At 62.6% G+C, this 16,376-nt stretch overlaps 3 protein-coding genes across 5 annotated transcripts in view; 2 read left to right on the top strand and 1 right to left on the bottom strand.

The window, feature by feature from the left end:
- The window catches only part of RUNDC3A (RUN domain containing 3A), an 8,413-nt gene extending 5,143 nt beyond the window's left edge, over nucleotides 1–3,270 (top strand). The window contains exons 4-11 of the mRNA XM_017833300.1: nucleotides 264–349; nucleotides 453–542; nucleotides 635–715; nucleotides 1,181–1,346; nucleotides 1,567–1,724; nucleotides 2,474–2,611; nucleotides 2,735–2,841; nucleotides 3,072–3,270. Of these exons, the coding sequence (XP_017688789.1) occupies nucleotides 264–349; nucleotides 453–542; nucleotides 635–715; nucleotides 1,181–1,346; nucleotides 1,567–1,724; nucleotides 2,474–2,611; nucleotides 2,735–2,841; nucleotides 3,072–3,214 (969 nt within the window). The 3' untranslated portion in view covers nucleotides 3,215–3,270. The remainder of the gene's footprint in view (nucleotides 1–263; nucleotides 350–452; nucleotides 543–634; nucleotides 716–1,180; nucleotides 1,347–1,566; nucleotides 1,725–2,473; nucleotides 2,612–2,734; nucleotides 2,842–3,071) is intronic.
- Nucleotides 3,271–4,225: 955 nt separating this feature from the next.
- SLC25A39 (solute carrier family 25 member 39) lies at nucleotides 4,226–10,674 on the bottom strand. Of its 3 annotated transcripts, none has more exons than XM_017833362.1 (12): nucleotides 10,572–10,674; nucleotides 8,067–8,175; nucleotides 7,930–7,989; nucleotides 7,289–7,333; nucleotides 6,517–6,626; nucleotides 6,325–6,392; nucleotides 6,077–6,201; nucleotides 5,741–5,914; nucleotides 5,541–5,650; nucleotides 5,322–5,403; nucleotides 5,148–5,228; nucleotides 4,226–5,068 (listed from the first exon to the last, which is right to left on the bottom strand). In XM_017833362.1, exons 2-12 carry the CDS (start codon nucleotides 8,161–8,163, stop codon nucleotides 4,950–4,952), a joined length of 1,071 nt encoding a protein of 356 aa, XP_017688851.1. In that variant the 5' UTR covers nucleotides 8,164–8,175; nucleotides 10,572–10,674; the 3' UTR covers nucleotides 4,226–4,949. The 3 variants fall into 3 exon arrangements, with proteins under 3 accessions (XP_017688851.1, XP_017688850.1, XP_017688849.1); XM_017833361.1 differs by lacking the exon at nucleotides 10,572–10,674 and adding an exon at nucleotides 8,278–8,340; XM_017833360.1 differs by lacking the exons at nucleotides 7,289–7,333; nucleotides 10,572–10,674 and having other exon boundaries at nucleotides 8,067–8,192.
- Nucleotides 10,675–15,809: 5,135 nt separating this feature from the next.
- The window catches only part of MAPT (microtubule associated protein tau), a 44,816-nt gene continuing 44,249 nt past the window's right edge, over nucleotides 15,810–16,376 (top strand). The window contains exon 1 of the mRNA XM_017833298.1: nucleotides 15,810–15,993. The gene's annotated coding sequence lies outside the window, so the exon portion shown is untranslated. The remainder of the gene's footprint in view (nucleotides 15,994–16,376) is intronic.

The raw sequence follows: 16,376 nt of genomic DNA, 5'->3' as shown, positions 1-16,376 counted from the left end.
TCCCATCCCATCCCATCCCATCCCATCCCATCCCATCCCATCCCTTCCCATCTCACTCCCATTCCCTCTCTGCCCCCCATAGGACCCCAGGGGATCACTGGGGCACAACAGGAGCTGTGGGTCCCCATGGGACCGAAAAATGGGTCAAAAGCCACTCCCGGGTGGGGAACCCCCGTCTTCTCGTCCCCAGAGTGCCAGGGGTGGGTGGGATTGTGGTGAGGAGCAGCTGTGGAGGGGGACCCAATGGCAGCCCCCCCTTGCAGGGCCGGGCGTGGATCCGCGTGGCGCTGATGGAGAAGCGAATGTCCGAGTACATCTCCACGGCCCTGCGGGACACACGGACCACCAGGTGAGCAGCCCACGGCCCCCCCAGCCACGGCCACACCTGCCCTGGGCCCGGGGTGGGCTCTGTGTGCCAGGGTGGTTTTGGGGTGCCACACGTTTCCCCGCAGGCGGTTTTACGACGACGGGGCCATCATGCTGCGGGAGGAGTCCACGGTGCTCACGGGGATGCTCATCGGGCTCAGCGCCATCGACTTCAGGTAGGGGCGGGTGACACGGTGGGACACAGGCCCTGACTGACCCCCCTGGGGTGCCCTGACCCTCTGCTCCTTCTCCCACTGCCGCTGCTCAGCTTCTGCCTGAAGGGAGAGGTGATGGACGGTAAAACGCCCGTGGTCATCGACTACACGCCCTACCTGAAGTTCACACAGAGGTAAGAGTTGGCTCCCTGGTGCCCTCCCTGGGGTTTGGGGGGGTTTTGGGGTCCCTTGGTGGGTTTGGGGGAATTTTAGGGTCCCCCCACCCCTATTTGGTCAGTTTGGGAGGGCCTGGGTGGTCCCTGGTGGTTTTTGGGGTGCAGCAGGATCCACCTTCACCTGCAGGTGTTGGAGGTCTGGGGGCTCCCTTGGTTGGGTCAGAGGGGGGTCCCTTGGTGGGTTTTGGGGGACATGGAGGTTCCCCCACCCCCGGATCAGTTTGGGAAGGTCTTTGGGAGTCCCCGTTGTGTTTTGGGGAGTAGCAGGACCCACCTGCACCTGCATATGTTGGGGATCTGGGGGCTCCCTTGGTGGGTTTTTTGGGATCTCTGGGTCCCTCGGTGGGTTTTGTCTCTGCCCTGGCACCCTGGTGGGTATCCCTGGCTGTGTGACAGCCCCCACTGAGCCCCTACACCCCCCAGCTACGACTACCTGAGTGAGGAGGAGGAGCGGGGCAGCGTGGAGAGCAGCACGAGCGAGGACAGCTCACCTGAACACCCCTACCTGCCCCTGGTCACCGACGAGGACAGTTGGTACAACAAGTGGCGCAAGATGGAGCAGAAGTTCCGCATCGTTTATGCCCAAAAGGTACTGGGAGCTGGAATGGGGCTGTCAAGGTACCCCCCCCTCCCCGGGATGCTCCAGCCTGGAGCATCTGCCCCTGCATCCCCTCTCCCACAGCCCAGTGGTGTCCACAGACCTTCACCCCACTGCTGTGGTGACCCAGTCCTCTCGTTGTCACCCTGAGTGGCCCTGGGGACATTGTGGTGGCAGCAGGGCCACCAGTGGTGACAGTGGCCTCCTGCAGGGGTACCTGGAGGAGCTGGTGCGGCTGCGGGAGTCGCAGCTGAAGGACCTGGAGGCGGAGAACAAGCGGCTGAAGCTGCGGCTGGAGGAGGTGATGGTGCAGAACCAGCTGGAGAAGAGGGAGCTGGAGGGCGTCATCCTGGAGCTGCAGGAGCAGCTGTGAGTGGGGACCTGCTGCTGCTGCGGGGGGCTCGGGCTAGGGAGGGTCCCTGGAGGCTGGGTGCCCCAGGGGCTGTGGGTGGTCCCCAGTGCCCCATTGATCCCGAGGGGCAGGGTGAGGGGTGGTCCCTGGCACCCCGTACACCCTGTGGGGTGTGATGGATGTGGCGTTCCCAGGGTCTGGGTGCCCCATATTCCCTGTGGGACACAGCGGGTCCCTGGTATCCCATTTGCCCCACGGGATGTGATGGGTGGCAGGTCTCTGATGCCCAGGTGCTCCATATATCCCATAGGACATGGAGGGTCCCCAGTGTGCCCAGTCTGCCCTGTGGGACGTGATGGGTCCTCAATACCCCATATTATCCATGGGATATGATGGGTGGAAGGTTCCCAATACCCAGGTGCCCCATATGGCCTTTGGGACATGGAGGGTCCCCAGTGTCCCCTGTCCCCCACGGGACATGGAGGGTCCCCAGTGTCCCCTGTCCCCCACGGGACATGGTGGGTCCCCAGTGCCTCATATATCCCATGGGACATGGAGGGTCCCCAGTGTCCCTTATCCCCTGTGGGACATGGTGGGTTCCAAATGCCTCATATACCCCATGAGACACGGAGGGTCCCCGGTGTCCCATGTGCCCCGTGGGACGCGGTGGGTCCCCAGTGCCCCACACATCCCGTGGGCCGTGTCGCCCGGCAGGTCCCCGGCACCGGTGGCCGTGCCGGGTGCTGAGCAGCCGCCTTTGCCGCAGGACGGGGCTGATCCCCTGCGAGAACCCGCAGCTGGCCCAGCTCTCCAAGGAGATGGTGACACCCCTAGTCAACCAGTGGCCCTCGCTGGGGACCCTCAACGGCAACGAGAGCGGCTCGGACAGCAAACTCTACAGGAGGTAACACTGTGCTGGGGGCAGAGCCCCCCCGACCCGTGCCCAGCACCCTGCCCTACCCTGGGGGAGGGGGGACGGGGAGAAGGGCTGTGCCAGCCCCGGGGGCTCAGCGTTGTCCCTCTGCAGGCACAGCTTCGTGAGCACCGACCAGCTCTCGGCCGAGAACAGCCTCAGCTCCGACTCCCAGCGCCTGGGCGAGGGCAAGCGCGAGGGCGAGCCCTGGGGGCCCTTGGGTAAGACACCCCCCACCCACCAGCGGGTGCCCCACAGGGCTCAGCGTGTCCCCCCACACGCACCCGGGTGTCTGAACCCTCCCAACAGCCCCTTCCTTGTGGCACCAGTGCTGTCCCAGCAGTGCAGGGACACCCAGGGTCCCTCCCGGAGGGGTGGTCCCCGTCCCCCCGCGGTGGCAGCGCTGGGGTGCGAGGCCGCAGCCCCCCATGACACCCCTCTCTGCCCACAGGGAAGGACCCCACGCCCTCCATGCTGGGGCTCTGCGGCTCCCTGGCCTCCCTGCCCAGCTGCAAGTCCCTGGCCAGCCTCAAGTCCAACGAGTGCCTGGTGAGCGACAGCACGGAAGCCAGCCCGACCCGCAGCCCCAGCTGAGGCCCCCGGCCCCCTCACCACCCCCCGGCCCGGCCACCCGGCCCAGCGTCGCGGCGCAGGACTGAGCTCGGCCCGGGACTGAGCTCGGCCCCCCTCGCCGCCCCGGGAACTACAAGGGACTCGCCAAACCCACCGGGGAGGCTGGGGACGGGCATCCCCCTCCCCATCTCGACATCCCACCCCCCGGCTGTGCCTCGGACCCCCAGCCTGGACCCTGGCTGGAGACATGGACCCGTTGGGATGGGGGATGCAGGACTGGGACCCAGGCGAGCTGGGGATGGGGGGGATGAACTGTGCCATGGGGGGACACTGGGAGCGACAGCTGCTGGGGAGCAAGGGGGGGTCAGGGCCAGGCCCTCTCCAGGGGTGAGGCTGGGCACAGCCCAGCTGTCCATCCTGCTCAGCCCTCAGTGCCCACCTGGCCTTCCCCAGCCCCTCTGCTTTGGGGGGCTGCCTGTCCCCCACTTCGGGGACCAGCTGTCCCTCCTTGCAGCAGCATCCCCACGCCAGGGGTAGGACTCTCCTTTCCCATCCCCTCCCCATCCTCCCCTGGGTTTTGGGTTGTTTTGGGTGATTTTGGTTTTTATTTCGGCCCCATCTGCCTGGTTGGAGCAAAAGGAAATCAATAAATGCAGCAAGCAGAGCTGGCCTGTCACCCACCCCCCCTGCTGGGACAGGGGGGAACAGACCCTTTGTGCCCCCCACCATGAGGTCCTGGCCCAAGCAGGGGTGCTGAGGAGGGTCCAGTGAGCTTCCTCCAGCCCCCCGGGCAGGGAGAGCACTTTTGGGACACAGCAGGTCAGCAGGGATGGGGTATCCCCCCGCCCCATCAGCACTGGGGTGCTGCTGGGGGGAGCAGGGCGGTCCTGGGTCCCCTTACCCTCAGTAAAAGCCCAGCAAGGACCCGGTGGGTGACAGTACTGTGCACACACAGCAGGGACATGGCTGGCACCCCTGGGGGGTGCCCCTGGGGCCTTTCACAGCCCCCAGCACCCAGGGAGAGAAACCCACTATGAGACAAATTTTTCTTTTATTTAAGAAAATAAGGGGAATTCCCCCTGTGAGTCCCAGGGGAAGGTGGGGGCAGTGCCCGCAGAGCTGTCCCCTGCAGTGAAGGGACAGGGCAGGGGGTGCCACAGTGCCCCCCGGCCCCCTGGAGCAGCAGCGAGGTCTGTCCCCATGCAGGGTCTGTCCAACCCGGGGTCTGGCAGGGGACAGGGATACCCCCAGTGACAGGAGAGGTCCGGAGGCAGGGAGAGGGTCCTGTCGTGTCCCCATGCAGAGCCAGCAAGGGGAGGCTGTGCGTGAGTGATGGACCCCTGGGCAGAGTAGGGCTGGGGGGCCCAGGGAGGCAGAGAAGCCTCCGAGGTTTGGGGTTTGGTCCTCGCCTGAGCCCCAGCTCCACCTCCTGCCAGGCCAAGTCACCTGGGACATCCCATCCTTGCCAGAGTGTCCATGAATCCAGCAGCAGCAGCAGCATCTGTCCAGCCCCAAGGGATGAGTGTGGGGGGCTCCATGTCCCCCCCAGTGTCACAGCAGCAGGCACAGATGTCCCCCAGAGTGGCTGGGACAGGGAGTGGGGCCCTGGCTCCGTGTGTGGGGAGGCAGAGCGCGGGATGAAGGCACTTGGGCTCTGCACAGCCGAGCGTGGATCGCCGCTCCCGGGACTCCCGGCCGGAGCAGGGCTGGCACTGTCCCCTGGGCATGGCCACACACAGCTCTGCCCCAGCCCTGCTCACAACCCCCGCAGCCGCCGCTCCTGGTTCAGCTTCTGGAAGAAGGTCTTGCCAAATTCGTAGGTGCTGATCATGATGGCGCAGGCAGGTGCCACCTTGATGACACGGGGCAGGAAGCCTGCAAGGACAGCGCTGTCAGCCCTGGGGTGACACCAGGGCACCTGGAACCCCAGCACAAGGCCGGGGCACGTCCTCACCTGCAAACAGCCCCCGGGTGCCAGACTCGGCGCGGATCCGCTGCATGAGCAGCCAGGTGGAGGAAGGCTTGGAGGCTGAGACTGTGGGGAGAGGGGAGCAGGTAAGGGTCTAGGGATGCCCATGAGGAGTCCTGGATGCCCCCCAGGCACCTGCCTGCAGGCCTGGCCCCTCACCTGGGTGCACCTCACTGTCTCCCAGCTCGATCTGCCGCTGGGTTTTGACCACGTCGAAGGGCAGCGTCAGCACCGCGGCCACCTGTGGGGTTGGCACCAGGCAGTGAGCCTGGACCTGGTGACAGCTCTGCTGTCACCTCCCTGTGCCATCCCAGCCTGCCCTTCCCTCCCACAGGGACCATCCCTCACCTTGAGTGAGCCTCAGCACCCCAAACTCACCGTGCCAGAGATGGCCCCAGATGTGAAGCTGACCATGAACGTGGCCTCTTCCAGCCAGGCCTTCCTGCAGAGCCACGTCCTCACCAGCTCGTAGTTAAACCAGTACAGAGCTGGGGGGAGAGGAGACACCAGTGCTACAACTGGACACCCTGGACACACCAACCCCCCGGCCCTGGTTCCCAGTGCCACCACAGCCATACCCGAGAAGGGGACGTCCCGCAGCACGGTGGGTCCCCAGCCTCTCCAGAGGGACAGCCAGCCATCCTGGGCCACTGCTGACTGGATGCAGACACCCAGCTCACGGTAGCTGAGCTGCCGGGACTGCATCTTGGTGCGGATCAGCTCCAAGGGGCTGATGACCGTCACGGCACCCACTGCAAGGAGGGGACACCGGGAATCAGCTCCAGCGGCTGTCCGGGAGCCATCAGCACCATGCTGGGAGAGCCAGGTGCCAAAACTGGGCACCAAGACCTGCCACACTCTGCTGGCACCACAGGGTGGGCATGGGGAGACCCCCAGGGAGGAGGGGTACTCACGCCTGGCGAGGGCCCCGGCCAGCAAGGGGATGTGGGGGCCCCGACTTCCCGTCCGGGCGTGCAGGTAGTCCCGGAGCTGGTCGTAGGTGGTGAAGTAAATGACGGTGGCTGGCACAGCCATGACCCTGTGAGGAGGAGGAGGATGAGGGGAGTGAGAGGCACATGGACTCCCTGAGGGCCAGCAGGGGGCTTGGGACTGATGCCTGTGTGCCCAGGCAGGTGTCAGCACCCAGAATGCCCAAACTCACAGGGTGGGGGGCAAGCCGCTCCACAGGGACCTGATGCCCTCGTAGCGTGTGATCTTCACAAAGGCATCCTGGGGAGAGAGTGGAGCACCAGGGAGAGGAGTTAGAGGGAGGAGATGGGCAAACACCTGCCCAGCAAACACCCCTCTGGGACAGGGAGGCCCCTGCCCACCCTGCTGTGCCCACGGCCCCTACCAGTGTGCCAGTGAAGTGGGTGGGGGCCTTGTACCAGGCGGTGCAGCCGTTGCCGTTCTGGCAGACGTACAGGTGGTCCATGAGCCCATTGCAGTAGAGGAAACACTTCCCTGAGGCAGGAAGCAATGGCATCACTGTTAGACAGGAGACCCTTCCCCTCTGCCCCACACCCAGCACATCTGATCCCAAAGCCTTCCTTCCAGGAAGAAGCCAAACCGTCAGCGCTTGAGCCCAGTGGGACCAGCCCCAGGCCAAGGCCAGGAGAGGGACAACCCTCTGGCCAGGGTCTGACCACAGCCAGACCTGCAGGGTGGGGGACACACAGCCCCACGGCAAGGATGGGAGCACAGCAGGACTCACTGCCAGTGGCAGGAGGGGTTTTATGCCTTGGTTGGTCTTGGCTCTGCTGCCGTGGCACGGTGGGGACACCATGGCCCCACCACTGTGCTCTCAAGCCAGGCAGAGGGACCCAGGCAGTGGAGATCCAAAGGGACTTTGACGTAGCCACAGTACAGAGAGGGGGAGCACAGAGAGCCAGGCCTGTTGCACAACAGACCCCCCAGCAGACCCCACGGATGTGGCACAGCCAGCCCCAAAGCAGGGCTGCAGGAACAGCCAGGGCTGGGGACAGTGGCAGCTCCCACGCCACAGGGATGTCCCTACAGCCAGAGGAGCCCGAGCTGCCACCAGTGGAAAAGCAAACTGGGATCAAGGTTTGGGAAAGCGAAGCCACTGGCAGCAGGAGCTGCCTGGAGCCCTCGGGCGTACTCACATGTGGCCGGCTGAGCGCCCCAGGGCACTGCCTGTGCTGGCAACGCTGAAACACACAATGGGGACACACTGAGCACTGGCACCGGGACGTGCCACCTCCCGGGGCCGGGGCACACGTGTGTGCTGCAGCTCCGAGCTGGGCAGTGGGAGAACTCCGTGGGTGAAGGGGCTGGATGCCCCCGCAGCCACTTCCCAAGCAGTCCCTATTGTCACCAAACCAGTCCCTTGGGCCCAGCCCGCTGACCCCACAGGATGGGGGCAGATGGAGGGCAGAGTCCACGAGGAGCAGTGTGGAGATTGGAACAAAGGCAGTGGGGGAACAGCGAGCAGCTGGAGCAGGGTGAGCCCCTCTGCCCTGCTCCCCAGGGGCTGGGGGCTGCCAGGCACAGTGCTGACCCCCCTCAGCACCGGGCCGTGGAGGGGGAAGGACAGAGCCAAGCACGAGCCCAGCTCCCCCAGCAGGGCCCCCTGAGCTCGTCAGGATGAGGGGCCCATGGTAACCTGCCACCTCGCAATGGCCCCAAGCTCTGGAGCTGAGACATCCCTGCCACTGGCTCTGCCAACCAAGCCATCCCCACGGGCTGCTCGCCAGCTGGCTGGGGGGCTGGTTGGAGCCCCCCACCCTGCCCTGAGCAGGGTTACCTTTGGAGAACGGGGTCCTCTGGGCCTGCAGCCGGATCTTCACCACGTCCAGCGGTGTCACTGAAACAACACCACCCTTTAGCCATGACTCCCCCCGTGCCAGCCCCCCGCCCCGGCGCCCACCCTGCGGTGCTCACCGAAGAGGGAGGTGAGGATGGCGCCTGTCCCCGAGGCCAGCATCTGCTGCAGTGGTGTGATGCCCACGCCGGGGCTCGGTGACGTCTTCTCAGCCATGGCACCGTCCCCCTGCAAGGCACGGCGGGGGATGCTCGAGGCCAGGGGGGTCCCTGGCTCCCCTGGGAGCCCCCCCAGCATCCCCACTCCAGCGGTGCGAGGTCAGTGTCCCACCTCCACCGTGCTATCGGTGCAGCACAGGGCAGGCGAGGGCCCCCCCATAATCGTGGTGGCCCGAGGGGGGACAGGGACTGGCTCCTGGGGCTGGCCCAGCCCCGATAACACCCTCTTGGCCCCACGCTGGCAGCGGGCCCAGCCTGGCTGGAGAGGTGGGGACAGTCCAAGCCAGCCTTCCATGTCCTTGGAGAGGGAGGACTCTCCCCTCCCTGTGCTTGGAAAATTAAGGACAGGAAGGAACAAAGTCCAAAGATCAGCCCTGGCTGGGAAGGCAGCAGAGCCTGTGCAGCAGAGCAGTGCACCCATGGGCAGACACCAAGGGAGGGGGGATCCCCCTCATGAGCTTCCAACAAGCTCCCCAAAAAGGGTTTGGGCATCCCAAACCTTCTGCCTGATTTCCCCGAGGTTCGGCAAGGCTGCAGCCCCCGGAGCTCATGTGCTGCCTTCAGGAAGCAGGGGATACTGCACCCTTCCCAGGGAGGAGGACACAGAGAATCGACCTCCAGCATGCTCAGAACCAACTGCTCCCTCCTGCCACAGCCCGGGGATGATCCTCACGCTGGGACAGGGCTGGGGCCACAGCAGGAGGGCTTCCAAGCTTTGGGAACCTACAGGGTTTTTTAAAGCCAGGGAATGCAGCAAAAAACCTTCCCCATCTGACTCAGCAATTTGCAAGGTCAGAGGAGTCATAAATCGCTCGGTTACAGGCTCAGGAGTTGCCGGGTGCCCAAGGCTGCGAGTCAGGACAGGTCTGTCCTGAACCCACATGTGCCAACCCCACCGGGAGCCGGGTCTGTGCTGAACCCACACACACCTGTCCCACCAGGAGAGCTGGATCTGTCCCAGCCCCACACGTGGCAGCCCCACCAGACCTGGGTTTACCCTGGCAACACGCACACTCAGCCCCACCAGGAGAGCTGGGTCTGTCCCAGCACCACACACTTGGCCCCACCACGAGATCTAGGTTTACCCTGGCACCACACACACCAGCCCCACGAGTCGCTGGGCCTGTCCTGGCACCACACACCCAGCCCCATGGGGAACTGGGTTTACCCTGGCACCCGGCATAGGCCGGCCCCACTGGGATCTGGGTGCTGTCTGGGCACAGGTCCCAGTGTGCCCGTCACGGGACAGCCATTGTGCTCGCCCCACTGACCCCACAGCCATTGCGAAACTGTGGGCAGGGCACTGGGGTCGGATCCCTGCCCCAGACCCAGCCCTGCTGCTCAGCCTTACGTAAGCGGGGGGAAATCTCTCACTCCCAGCTCTGCAGCACCTGATAAACTCAGTTATGCGTGACATGCCCCAACACAGCCCCCCTGTTGGTGCTGGGGGAGTGAGGCACCTCCAGGGCTCCCTTCTCAGCTGGGAGCTGCTCCCTTATCCATCCAGGATAAAATAAGCCCCTAAGCCCCCAGCCCAGAGTCCCCTGCTCAGCCTGGAGTGCTGATGGGGCTGAGTACAGCACAGTGATGATCAGGACAAAAAGGGGGAGAAACAAATATAAGTTAAGATGATCAATGCAAAAAATTCCCAGGGACAGGGGACTGGGGGGGAGCTCAGGGGGCTCTTCCCACACTGGAAGGGCCCAGCTGGGCACTTCAGCCCTGAGCCAGAGGGAAATCCTGCCGGCAGATCCCCTAGTGCTTTCCAGACCCTGGGCTGCTCCAGGTTTCCCCCAGTCCATCCCTGTGGGTGCCCAGAGAGCACAGGGGCTCATCCTGGTGGCGGACAAACCACTTTCTCCTGGAGCAGGGGATGGTGCTGGAGCGTCCCCCAGGGCTCACAGGGACCCAGCCTGGACCGCTGTCCCGGGGAGCCCCCCAGGGCAGGGGCAGCCCCCCCTACCTGTGGTCTGCACCCCTACCTGGGTGGAGCCTGCAGCCCACCACTGCCCCGGGGAGCTCCCTTACCTGGGCTCTGTACCTCTACCTGGGGTCCGCACCCCTACCTGGGGTCTGCACACCCCCTCGAGCTTGGAGCCCCCACCCCAGGGCTGTGTCCTCTCCCCCGGGCTTTGCAGCCCACTCCGAGCAGAGAATCTCCCTCCCCTGGCTCTGCTCCCCCTCTCCCAGGGTCTGCAGCCACCCCAGTCCCGGTGCTTGCCCCCCCCCCCCGCCCTGGGAGCGGAACCCGGGGGTCCTGAGGCCGCCTGTTCCCCCATCACAGCCGCACGACCCCCGACACCGGGGGGAAACTGAGGCAGCGGCGGCGCGTGCCGGACCGCGAGGGCGGGGTGCCGTGAGAGGAGGAAGGGGTGTCGGGGGAGGTGCCGGGGAGTGCCGCCCCACCTGCTCATTCCAGCCCGGCTCGGCGCGTCCCTGCGGGGCCGGGAGGCGGCGGAGCGGCGGCGGCGCCTTTAAGGAGCGCCATGGGCCCCGCGCGCCCTTCGCCGCGCGCCGGCCCCGCGCCGCACTTCCGCCCGCCCGCGCCGCGCACGCGCGCTGCGCCCCGCGCGCCCCTGCGCCCCCTGCCGGCCCGGGGAGGGGAGGGAAAGGAGCGGCGGCGGCGCCCGCGCGGGAACGCGCGTGATGGGACGCGTCGGGCACGCGCCTTGTGCGCACCCTGCACACGCGGGCGCGCCTGGCACGCTCACCGTGGTGGGGAGGGACGGAGGGGCGCGCCTTGCACGCTCACCGGTTTGGGGGGGGCACCTCGCGCACGCTGTACTGACAGAGGGGCACCTTGCACGCTCACCGTGATGGGGACGGACACACCTTGCACACCTCGAGTGTTCACCACGCTGAAGAGAGAGGGACGTGCCTTGCACACGCCCTGAGCTGGGGAGGGACACCCTGCACACTCACCGTGATGGACGGGTGTATGCCTTGCATACTCATGGTGCTGAAGAGAGAGGGACGTGCCTTGCACACTCCCTGTGCTGGGGTGGGACAGCCTGCACACCCACCGTGCTGGAGAGAAACACGCCTTGCACACTTACCATGATGGAGAGGGACGTACCTTGCACACTCACCATGGTGGAGAGAGAGGGGCACGCCTTGCACACTCACTGTTCTGACACAGGGGCACACCTTGCACACTCACTGTCACCATGCTGGCAAAAGAGCACGCCTTGCACGCTCACTGTGCTGGCAGAAGGACACCCCTGGCACACTCACCGTGCTGGCAGAGGGCTGTGCCTTGCACACTCGCTGTGCTGAAGGTTCAGGGCTCTCCCACTCGCCCTCCCAGGCCCAGCAGGGTTTGCACACTCGCCCTGCTGGCAGTGTGATGTGCTGCACACCCGGGTGGAGGGGCAGGCTGGGACACGGGCACGGTGCCGTGCCAGGGCCAGTGCTGCTCCGCTGCCTGCACAGGAACAAAGCCCCTCAGTTCCCAAAGCACTGGCACTGGAGTGCCCAGCAGCTCCCTGTCCTCTCCCGGGCCCTTGGAGCGGGATGCAGACAGCCTGCTCTGCCACTTCCACCTGGGCCTGTGAGAGTTGGGATTAACTTCGGGACCTGCCTGGTCTGGGGGGCTGGAATCCCATCTCTGCTCGGTGCAGACCCTCATTTTCAAGTACTGGAATTGTTTCCTAGGGAGAATCCTGAGTCCTTGTGGGCGCAGTAGTGAGCTCCCTGAGGGGCTCTTATTTCTGTTGGTGGTTAAATCTGGAGAAGATTTTCTCTGGAGGAATTTATTCCTGGAAAGGGTGGTCAGGCATTGGAAGGGGCTGCCCAGGGAGGTGGTGGAGTCCCCACCCCTGGAGGTGTCCAAGGAAGGACTGGACATGGCATGCAGTGCTCTGGGCTGGGGGACAAGGTGGGGATCGGGCACAGGGTGGACTCGATGTCCTCGGAGGTCTTTTGCAACCTCAGTGATTCTGTGAAGATGGTCCAAGTGCATCCGCGTGCCCCTGGAAGGGAGGAGAGCCCTTCTGGTGCCCTTCGCCCCCACGCTGTAATCTGGGCTGATAACAGCAGATGGCTCCCAAAGCCCCTCTGAAACCTGCACAGCCCCCCGGGACTGCGGCTCTGCCCCAGTGGGTGACTGGGTGATGGGGTTGGAGAACTGGGATGAGACCACAGCGGTGCTCCAGCTGGCGTGTCCTCCAGGGAACCCGCAGGTCAGAGCTTCCTGGGGACTCCACTTGCGTGGACACGTCCCTGGAACACAACCTGTTGTGGTGCTGCATGATGCAATCTCTGCCTTAGAGCAGGGCTGAACTTTCACCCTGACTTAATCTCGAGGATAAATCCTGCACTGGTGCCCACAGCACCATCCCGTGGGAAGGACAGGGGATGCTCAGGGACAGGTGATGTACAGGTGCCAGAGCAGCCTCTGCCTGGTGAGCAGGAGGGTTCAGGGCTCGGAGCCTGCAGATCCAGGGTGTTTACTCAGGAGCCTACTTCACCCACGGTGACGTTCCCTGTCCTTTTGTGGAGCTGGCAGGGACGTGGTGGCTGCACTCATCCAGGAATAAAGTCCCTCCTGGCCACTGGCATCTCTGAGGATTGTCAATGAAGGGGGCAGCTAATGCCAGGACCTGCCCTTCCATGACACCAGGTCCAAGGGAATCTTGGCTTTAAGTGACGTGAGCCCAGGAGCCTCACAATTCCCACAAGGTCCCCTAAGTGAATGCATCCTGTGACTCCCCGATGAGTCAGCTCTGCCTCTTACAGAGACACAGGTTTTAAATGATGTGAAAGCCTCTCGCAGCTGGTAATTGAGAAATGGAATAATGATTAATTAAAATTTATCTCTCCTTAGGGGTACTGGGTCTTGTATCTTCTGGTTTAGGTGTTGGGCTGTGCTTGGCTTCCACACAGCTGAAAAAAAAAGGAATAATGTTTTTCCAGCCGGGGACAGGGAAAGAGGGACAAGTGTACAATAGTGTAAGTGCCTTGGCCTCAATTTTTTGGGTCTGTCCATCTGCTAAGGAGGTCAGGGTGAAAGTGGTGAGTTTGTTTATCCCGAGCTCAGCGCTGCCGAGGCAAGGACCTGGCTGGCTCTTTGTGCTGAGTCACAGCCCGCTGGCCTCCTGCGCTGTCCAAACGCCGGGAATGTTTCTGTCCCCAATTCCTGTCCCGCAGTCCCGCTGGCCTCGGCGGGCTGCCGTGGGTGCACCGTGCTCCCCTTGCTCTGAAAACGAACCGCAAGTTACTTCAGATGGAGAGAACCGTGTCCGAGTTGAAAATGCACATTCGGTCCGTGGGGAAGGAGCCGGCTGAGCTCTAATCCCCCCCTGAGCCGAGGAGTCCGACCGCGGGGACGGTTTGCGTGAGCGCCGCTCCGGGTCTGTCCTGCCGTGACACCGCACGGCACGGCCGGGAAAACGCTTGTGTAACTCCCTGCTCCCGGTTCCACCCAGCTTATGAAACCCAGCTGGTGTCCTGGGCCAGGGCCACGGCCTGGGAACCGCAGCCCGGGGGCTGTGCCTGCCTGGGGCTCCTCGCCGAGGAAGGGGCATCCTGTAGTTCCAGCGCCTGGAATCACTTTGGAAAGATCAATCCTGTCTCCTCGCTTTCAAAAATTGCGTTTTTGAAAGCAATTAGCCCGTTTCCTTCTTTTTTCAGGCGAACTTCAAGGGCCAGGTTGCAAAAGGATCTGGGTAGTGCTTTAATGGAATTAAGCCAGGGCAGAATTTGAGTATTTATTTCAGCTGGGATCATTATGGTTTTGCAAAAGCCAGGCTTAAGCTGAATTAAGTGACTCAAATGAAGCAGCTTGTGGCCAGAGGAGGCCCTGGGGACACCAGACTTGTATAACCCAGAATACAACCCAGAATTCCTAACGCAGCTGCAGCTCTGCAGGTCAATTCCCACTGCAGGTGACACTTGGGAAGGTGTCCTACCTTCTGGAGCACCTGCCAGGGAAAACCTTGGTAATAATGAAACAGGTGACAAACTGCATCTGTGAGGAAAACGAGCCTGGTCTTAGGGATGAAGAAAGAGGTATGGAAGATAAAGGCTCCATGCTTCCCTCCCTAAAGGATTCCTTTATAATTTAATGTTAAAAGTAGTGTCTTGTTTCCACTAGCAGCAGTATGGGCCAAAAGGAGAGGAGGGGAAGGAAGAGCCTGGCCTGAGAATGGTAGGATAAATTCCCAGATCCCTTTTCCAATAAACAAAAGCCCCTATGAACACAAAGTGGCCAGAAGAGCTCTGAGCAGTAATTAAACTCTACATCAGCTTCAGCCCATTGCAGGGACAGGTAAATCTGCCCTCAGAGAGTTTCCCTGCAGTTCCTCTTGGCTGGGGCAGGATCTGCTGATCACCGTGAGCTCATCCCACCTGGGGCTGCTCCAGCAGTTCCGGAAACATCTCGGTGTTGCTGCAGCAATTGATGGGTTTAATTCCTGACAAACCTTTGCCAACAGATCTTCTAAATGGCCTGGATGTGGCTGTGCCTGAACATCAGCTGGGACTGACTAATGATGCTTCACTTTCCAGATTTCTTGGATCTGGACAGGACTTGTTGCCTGCTGAGCTGAGAACTTTGGCAGGTAAAGGTGGGCTTTGAGATGACTTTAGAAAGCCAGGTGTTGTCATGCTTTAAGAAATAAGGCCTGGGAGTCCCTTCTGGTTTGGCTGTCTTTAGATGAAGAAATAATCCTGTTGGAGGGTGCTCAGCTGATTCCCAGTCAGTCTGCTGTTCCCGGTACATCCCTACTGCCTGTAGGAAGAGCTGCTGTCCCAGAATTGGACTTGAGCTGCTTGCACTGTAATTCATCTTGTTTGCCGTTGAGTCACAAGGACAGATCCTCTTGTAGCACTGTAGTGTTTATTTTACCATTCCCAACACTGTGGTACTTTTTTGAGAGAAGATGGGAAAATTCTCCAGATAATTTATTATAGTGGGTACTTTCTAGGCAGTTTAAAAATGGGCCATTCCCTTGGTTTTAGATGCCTTACCTGTTCCTATTGATCTGAAAAAACAACCTCCAAACCATACATCTCATAGTTGCATGTTCATAAATCCATCTTTTTCCCCCTCACGTGACTGTACTTCGTAGTTCTGCAGTTACTGATACTGTAGTAAGAGAAGGGCTTTGACACTCCACAGACCTTTATTCCAAACCAAAAGAGACCATTCCCAACCCGGTTTGCTTTAAAAAACCCTCTGGTGCTGCAGGTTCCACATCTGTTCTTCTTTATTCCCTCCTGAGCTTTCCCCTTTACAAAAAGCCTGTTCTTAGGCTGGACATTGCCCTTGATTTGCACCTCGATGTTTCTCAGGGAAAAAACTGAAACCTGGAGCCTGCCCTCCCGTAGTTTCTCCACTAAATCCAATTACTAGGGATAGTAACCCTGTTAACACAAGGTCGTAATTCCATCAAGGGATCTCCACTGTGTCCATAATGCTCCTGGGCCGAGCCGGAGCATCTCAAATGGAGCAGGCAGGGTGGAGAAGGATCTTTTTGGGCGCATGAACTTGTTTCTTCAGCCTCTCCCTCCGCTTTCCAGTGCTTCACGCTGGTCACAGGCTCTGCGTGGAGCGGTGAGGGAGCCCCAGCGCTCCCCAATAGCTCAGGGTCACCTGTTGGCTCCTTCCGACAGGTGTCTGCTGAACCAAACGCCGGTGACAGCCGCCCTTGCCCGGCGCACGCCGCGCCATCCCTGTGCCTGCCCGCTGTAGGTGCTGAGGGCGATGCTGCGGAGCTGCCGCCGCGTGTAGGAGGCAGGGCTGCCTCCCCCTTTGTCAGCGCGGACCTTTACCGGCGGACGGAATCAAACCTGCGCGGCCGCCGCTGAGGCTGGCGAGGGGATGCCGGTACCTACACCGCCATCTCCGCGGATGCTGAGGGCTGTGACCGGGAGCGTGTGTACGGGCAGAGAGCGGGAGGCAGGGCTGGGGAGAGGCGCTGTCCCGCATTCCCGGGGGGGCTGTGGCGGGTGCAGGGGGGTCGACGCAGGATCACAAACCTCCTCCCGAGGACACCCCCCCCTCCCCATCGTCTTTCGGCGCCCGCCACAAAATGGCGGGGGGGGGGCGTGAGGTGACTGGGGGGGGCAACGCGGCAGCGCCCCCTGCCGGGCGGGGCCGCGCGCGCGCCCGCTCCCCGCAGACAATGGGGCGGCGGCGTCGGGAGCGCGCACGGGCGGGGCGAGCGCCCCCCTTGGCGGGAAAGGGGGTGGGTGGGAGGCGGCGGGGGG

Source organism: Lepidothrix coronata, unplaced genomic scaffold (genome assembly GCF_001604755.1).
Source record: "Lepidothrix coronata isolate B3197 unplaced genomic scaffold, Lepidothrix_coronata-1.0 Scaffold213, whole genome shotgun sequence".
In the NCBI taxonomy this organism is placed as follows: Eukaryota; Metazoa; Chordata; class Aves; order Passeriformes; family Pipridae; genus Lepidothrix; species Lepidothrix coronata.
Note: the sequence above shows the minus strand (reverse complement) of the source record. Positions and strands in the feature narration are given on the sequence as shown.